Source organism: Magallana gigas, chromosome 7 (assembly GCF_963853765.1).
Source record: "Magallana gigas chromosome 7, xbMagGiga1.1, whole genome shotgun sequence".
In the NCBI taxonomy this organism is placed as follows: Eukaryota; Metazoa; Mollusca; class Bivalvia; order Ostreida; family Ostreidae; genus Magallana; species Magallana gigas.
Window position 1 is genome coordinate 30,089,364 of NC_088859.1, and position 7,708 is coordinate 30,097,071.

Consider the following 7,708-nt stretch of genomic DNA (forward strand, 5'->3'; position numbering starts at 1 on the left):
ATAGTAGCACTCGCATGCGCGATTCATTAGCATCTCTTTTTTAGTTCGAATATACCGCCGTTTTAACAAGGAAGTACAAAAGAGTTACAATAAAAGAAGTTACCTCGGTTACGTTTGTCTTCATACGCGTTACCGTTCTATTGGAAATAAAGTGTAATATAATGTGTGTTAAAAGGATTAGTCACTTTTTCAGACTTCAAATAGAGTCATTAAACATAAATGTTATAAAAATCTCCGATATATAACAATCAAATTTGCACTATAATGGGTTTATCTTTCTCGCGCAATCGTTTACTTTAGGAGTTCTTAGGCATGTAAACAACTTCACATTGTGAAACCGTTACGTGTTAAATATCCATCATGTCGCGGTCGTCTGGAACCTTAATTACAACAAACAATGCCACCTTTATACCCCCAAGATTTATGCCCGGGTATGTAGACGTACAAAATTTACTACTTTTAAAGGTTTCATTCATTATCAGCATATTGATCGCAAAATTTGTCAACAATTATGCATATCTTATATGCCCGATTCTGTCAAAACAATGACCTGTTTGTAGTGATTAATGAGCTGTGCGTTAAAAAAAGAACAATTTAAAGCACTTGTAACAAGCATATTAAAATTTGTTTCATTGACGAAGTGCATAAATAGTGTATTAATTTTTATATAGAATACTATATTTAGCTTATAATTTTCAATTTGAGTATTTGTTTAAAAAAATAAAATTACAGGTACAGAGGACATTGTCCCACAACTAAATATGATTATGGTGAGACATATGGAAATGCTACACAGAAGTACTTCCAGGACTATCGCTCAGAAGTCCTCTCTTCCTCAGCTGATCCATACTGTAAGGGAGGGGAATTCCCCACCTACTACACCCACAAACCAGAAACTGTGATTAGCAACAGGACAAGGAACAGGGACAGATGGTTGCATACACCAAAGTATTCTCTAACAAACATTGACTTTGATAGGAAAGAAGAACTGAAGTCTTTTGATAAGGTATGTCTCAATAAAGCCGCATGTAACAAGTGATGCTATTCAAATAATTCTTCTCTTCTAATCATCTTTTAATGCTAGTGACAGCTAAATTTGTGAAATAATATACCTATTTATGCACAAAAAACAAGATAGAATGGCTGCACTCTGCACTCATAAAACAACTTAGGCCTAAAAAAAAAGTTGTTTGTTTCGGGTAACCCACCCTAACCTACAAAAATGGCCCGATCCTACCATTTTTAGGTGCCTGATTTTATCCGACTGTGAATTTTATCTTATTTCCAATAAAAAATACGTTTTTAAATATGAAACAAACAAACATTCTTAGGATTCAGGCAAAAAAAATAGATAAAATAAAAAAAAATCCCCACCTACCTAACCAAATTTTTTCATCAGTGTTACCCTAAACACACTATTTTTTTTTAGGCCTTATGATTAAAATTAATATCTTTTCTTTTCTTTCAGCTTGCCCAGAAGCATAGAGAATTTTATGTAGATAAATCTGGAACCTTAAAGAAAGTTAATCATTTCATGATCCCAACAAAAGCTGAGGATCAAATTAAGCGCAATGTGCCATTGTAAGTATGGGTGTACATATCCTGCTAACCGTCATCTACTAATACCATGTTATATTATTTTTTCTCTCTGTTTGGTTTGATGCTATTGAATCAGTGCTTGAATATATTCTTTCTAATTTGATATAACTTTCATATTTTTACCTCAACAAATTATTTTTTACATGCTTTAAATATACTTCAAAAATTTCTTAATACAAATGTATGTAACACATTATTGTATATACATGTACTAAATACATGTAATTATCAAATATGTTGAGGTAAAAACAAACACTAATTGATTTTCACATGACAACAAAAGTTGATAGCACAATTTTTGTTCAACACTTTTGTTTACTAGCATTGTTTATATATCTCTTCAACTCCAAGTAAACTACATGTATGATAAATTGTGTATAATTTTATTCCTGATATACAAAACAATCAAACACACTGTTTTTCCAGAAAGTAGAGTTTTTATAAAAGAAACTAACTGTAGTTCAAATTGTGCTATCATAGACAATATTTATAGCTTTTGCATGCCAACTGTATATGACTTTTTGACTTCAAATGTTCAAGAACTATTAACCAAGTTATTTTACCAAATTATCAATGAATGTAGTGTAAAAAAATGATATATATTCAATGGTAACATTTCAAAATGTTTGCTTGCATTCCCGTTACCCCCCTCTCTGGTTCCTTAATTAAACTTCTATGTAGTTCAAATTAGAATTCTATTATTAGTTTTTTAGATCATATAATCCTGTAGTGTACAAAATACCAATGTTTACTAGCAAACCACTGCTAAACTGATTTTATTACTACTATATTCTCTCAACCGCATGTTACCATACCATATTGAAATCAATTAAATGTAACACTGCATAATATTATATTCAACCAGTTATCAACCATTTACCTTTCTTTGCATGTAGTTATATACTAGTTTATATATCAAATTCAAGCATGAATTAGAAAAAAATACTGTACACCCATACTTTGAAAAGTAAATCCCTTAAGCAATGGAAAGCAAATTTTTGGGAGTTACCACAAAATTGGACATAACGCTGACAACTGGGAAACGCTCCCATAATGCACTTGATGTGGCTGTTCTGTCACGTGTTGGCTTGTTGTGTGACCGTGTGGGGTCTTTGCTGTATAGCACTGTGTGCTCTCTGTGCTATGTGTTTGACACAGTTTACAGGTATGTATATACTTTAAGCACACTGTCTATGCACACTTGTGTGCTTTTGTCTTCCACTTTCTATCAGTTTCTCTCATTTCAACCTCAAAACAACACCTTGCACCATTCCACACAAAATACGATGATCAGTAACAATTTTTTTGAAAATTACTAAGAATATTCATAAAAGAGGTTCAATGGAATTACACCATGTTACAAGACACATGTACATATATGCATTCATCTCTGCTAGCCAAAGATGATGATCCACTTACCATGGATAGTCACCCTTGTCTAGCGAAGATGATACACATTAAATTAATTAATTTCTCTGCACCATTTTCAATGTTGTGCTTCACCAATCTGAGAGAGAACTGATAATCTCTAATCAGGATACTCTAAACCAAACAGATGAGATATTTTATAAGATGATGAAGCTGAGAATCCCATTCCAATCTAACCATCAAAGATTACATAAGAAGGAAGTCTGTCATCACAATTAAATTGTTTAAAACTTTACATAAGTACAAAGTATCATATAAAGTAGGAACTAAAATTAGAAAACAAAAATTATATGAAGTCAATGATTGCTTTGCTTAGATGAGCAAATGTTATTAAAGCATTTTGATACCTATTCATTTTTAAGAAAACATTTGCAATTATCTTTTGAGGAAATTCATGGAAGTCATTATAGTTACATCTTTTTTATTTGGCTCTCAGATTATGCAATTAGATATGTATCCTTAAATTTGATCAAGTTCGAGAGAGAACTATATAACAATCAAATGATAAATATGTAAAATAAAACCCAATCTAAATCATAGAACTAAACTCGATCCAGTTTCTTAAGCTATATTTTTTTGTTTTAAGTCTTCTTTAAGACTTTGCAGTCAAATTAAGGCAGTTCTGTTAATTGTTGCTGATATTCTAGAACAGCAGCTATTGTTAAGCCAAAGGCTCAAGTAAGCGTTTCTGATCAAAATTTGTCCATTAATTGTCATTGTCATTAGCATTGTATTTTTATTGTTTTCGTAAACTTATGAATCTAAATAGGTCATGCCCTTCGTAATTAAAGGGGAGAAAATTAGGAAATGATGAAAAATTATTGACATCTTTAAAAATCTTCTCAAATACCACTTAACCAATAAAGTTGAAACCTATAAGAAAGTTTCTCTGGTAGTGCACATTCAAGTTTATTGAAATCATGATCCCCAGAAGTTGGACCACAGTGTGTGTGTGTGTGTGTGTGAAGGGGGGGGGGGCTCGAATTTTTACAAAGGAATATATATGAAAATCTTTAAAAAACTTCCTCTGGAAAACATTTGGTCAAAAAAGTTGAAATTCATGTTTAAGCATCTCCAGATGGTGTAGATTTAGGTTTGTTAAAATCATAACAACATGAGGTAGGGTAGGGCTACAATGGGGGTCAAAATTTGACATAGGAATTTGTAAGGGAAAATATTTAAAAACTTTCCTCTCAAAAACCCATTTTGGCAGAAAAGTGAAACCTATGTGGAAGAATGCTCAGGTAGTCTAGATTTAAGTTTGTTCATATCATGATCCTTGGGGTAGAGTTGGGCTACAGTGGGAAGAGCTAGGGTGTAAATTTTTACATAGGAACATATACAGTTAAATTTTTAAACTTCTTTTCAGATACCATTTCATGATTTGGCTCAAAAATTTGAATCTTATAAAGAAACTTTCTCAGGTTGTGTGGATTCCAGTTTGTTGAAATATTTATCCCCGGGGATAGGGTGGGGTCACCGTGGGGGATGTTCAAATTTTTACAAAGGAACATAAAAGGTAAATTTTTAAAAATTTTCTTCTCAAATACTATTTGGCTAGTAAAGTAAATTCAAAATTTATACCATGACAGGAGCCACCATTGAAGGGGAGGGGGTCATATTTTTACATCAGAACACATAAGGTTTATTTTTTTGAAAACCTTCTCAAAACATATTTTGCCCGAAAAGTGTAAGCTTATGTTAAAACATCCGTAGAGAGTGTAGAATCAAATTTGGTCAAATCATGATCTTCGGGGGTAGGGTTGGTCCACAATGGAGAAGGGGGGGGGGGAGGATTTTTTTATGTAGGAATGTAATGGGGAAATCCTAAAAAATCTTCTCATAAAACATTTTGCCACAAAAGCTTCTGTGGAAGGTAGTGTAGTATCAAGTTTGTTCAAATCATTATCCTTGAAGGCAAGGTGGATCCAGAATGCTACACTCTTTACATAGGAATAATGAAAAATCATTCAAAATCTTCATTCTTGTTTAGGGACTCAATGTTAAAAATATACTGAAACGGTTTTTTGTTTTTTTTCCAAATCTGCAAAATTGTACATATAATTTTATATTTGATTTATTAAAGCTGTTGGGATCAGAGTTATGTCCGTTTGGTATATCGTTGCTCAGGTGAGCGATGTGGCCCCTGAGCCTTTTGTTCTGTTCACCCTCTGACTGTATATGTTAAATTTGATAACTTAATTAATTTATATCAAAGACTTGACAGTGCCAAATGATGCTATTTTTCCGTTTTATAAGTACTAAGCTTGAACTATGGTATACATCTTTGCATATTCAAGGGGGTCTGTCTATATGTTCCTGAAAACACGCTGGCATATGAAGATGAAATTACAATAGATTGTAACTTAATTATGCTTCTTACCTCAATCAAGTTACAGTGATCTAAATCAGTACAAAATGCTTAACAATAAAATACTTTATATCAATTTGACCATGAGGTTGTAGTAGCCGTTGGCGTTTCAGTAAGTTTAAATTTCATTTCTACTCTGCATTTGCGTTAGTCCAAAATATCTGACGTTTTCCTGGCTTTTTGAATTTTGATACTTTACTTGGCAAGTAAAACATCAAAATTGTTTTAAAAGTCCTGAAAACGTCAGATATTTCTGTCTACATTTACTTAATATAATTGTAAGTGTAATGCAATTACTACATTTTTAAGATTCATAGACGAATAACACACACAATTTTTACCACCAGAGACAATGATATATTTTCTGGGAGGAAAGTTGGTCATCTTGTACACCTTGGGCCTTTTTACTTGAACTGTGTCTTTCACAGAAAAAGTCCGATGTGTTCAAAATGGAAAGTTGGTGTGATTTTCTATACCGTCATCAAGTGTTTTACATGTATTCGTCATTACTTCTGCAGCATGATCCTGTCCACCCGTCACACGGATGACATCAACCTACCCTACCTGGACCACGTGGCGCGCCGCCCCCCACTTATACGTCACTTCACCACGCTCTCCTCACAGCGAGACCGGGAGATGCGTGACGTCTATTTTGAGAAGCGGTGAGCGTCGCACCAAGAATTTCTGTGGCCTTTCGACTGTTTCGGTCTTTTCGTATGTGATATATTTTAACGCTCAAGAAGAACTGAATTTTTTTATTTATTTATTGCACCACAAGGGCTTTTTTGTGTATCATTTTGTAATATTTTTTTTACATATAACGAAGGTTAGGGATTATATGCCATTTTATTGGGATTCCTCTGCTTTAGAACATTTAACAATACGTCAAACTGTTAAAGAAATCTCTTTGGTTAACCTGTAGAGCACCCTGTTGTCCGGTTTTGTTGGAAAACTATTCTATATTTGTTCATTAAATGTATATTTGTTGAAGATTAAAGTATATAAAATAAACGACTTTTGTACAGCTATTATCATTACAAAAGTTGATGAAACAAGAGATGTATGGATGAATATCCAAGTTTCCTCTACATTGGAGATTCAGCCATCAATGCGCATTTGCTCGGCTTTTGTATTTTTTCTGCATTCATACCCGCATGAAGCATTAAATGAAATCAGGGATGATTGCAGAGACATAACTGCACAATCTTAACATTTAAACTTACTGAGCATGCCTATAAATTGAAAACAATTTTAGTTTTGAGTGAAGAGGAATATTATACATATATTACATGGCTTCGAGGGCGACATACCAGAATATTTGCCCCGAGGTGACAGAAAAGCCCTGGAGTGTTATGTCGCCCGATGCCGAAGGCAGAGGGCGACATAACACTCCAGGGCTTTCCTGTCACCGAGGGACAAATATTCTGGCATTGTCGCCCGAGAAGACATGTAATATATGTTATATATAACATTTTTAAACAAATCAAACTCGGGTTATCAACATATTATTTAATTCACAAGGCAGAGGAAAACATTTTAAAACACTAACGCTTATGTTTATCACTTTGTCGTATTTGCCGAATTTTTTTCATCAATTAAACTATCGAGTTCATCTGAACTTAGATGAACAAATCGCAGACGATGGCCTGACATGTTTAAAATATGCGGATCTGTTTACCTTTGCTTAGCAACTGGTTCGTTGAATTTCGAACCCGACGTAATTAATATGCAGAATTCTTGCACGCGATGGTGATATTACAGTTTCGGGAGGGCAATATAACTATTTCCTGTGAAATATAACTGTTTCCGGGAGGGCAATATAACTGTTTCCGGTGTGATTCAGCAATGTGCAGGGCATAGTAATAAAATTATTTCATTTGTGACATAACGATAAAACTTATTCAAAAATGGTATATAACTATTTGTTATATTCAGTAGTATATTCTCACTATATAACTCTATATAGACAAATAGTCAATAATAGTTATATTAGCTCGTCCGAATAATATTGACCGGTCAATATTTTTTTGATATTGACCGGCTAGGAATAATATCTAGAGAACATTCCCTCTATTTCAAATAATCGCCTCTGATTAGTTGATTCGTAAACGATGACGTAAATAACTCTTCGCGACTCCAAAACAAGGTGACGTCATAATAGACAGTCAGTCAAGGCAAGTAAACAACGGACACGCAATGCGACGGTTTGCTATCATAACGGATAAAAGGATTTGCGAATTACTGTGAAGTAAAATCAGGTATAACATCTGTATGTTAATTCTTACGGTCGGCGGAATATCACCAGTGACC

At 33.6% G+C, this 7,708-nt stretch overlaps 1 protein-coding gene across 1 annotated transcript; it reads left to right on the forward strand.

Moving 5' to 3' along the window:
- The first annotated feature begins 273 nt into the window (after window positions 1–273).
- LOC105331417 (ciliary microtubule inner protein 2C) lies at window positions 274–6,410 on the forward strand. Its single transcript, XM_034456658.2, has 4 exons — window positions 274–431; window positions 733–1,006; window positions 1,469–1,581; window positions 5,917–6,410. Exons 1-4 carry the CDS (start codon window positions 361–363, stop codon window positions 6,062–6,064), a joined length of 606 nt encoding a protein of 201 aa, XP_034312549.1. The 5' UTR covers window positions 274–360; the 3' UTR covers window positions 6,065–6,410.
- Window positions 6,411–7,708: the final 1,298 nt, after the last annotated feature.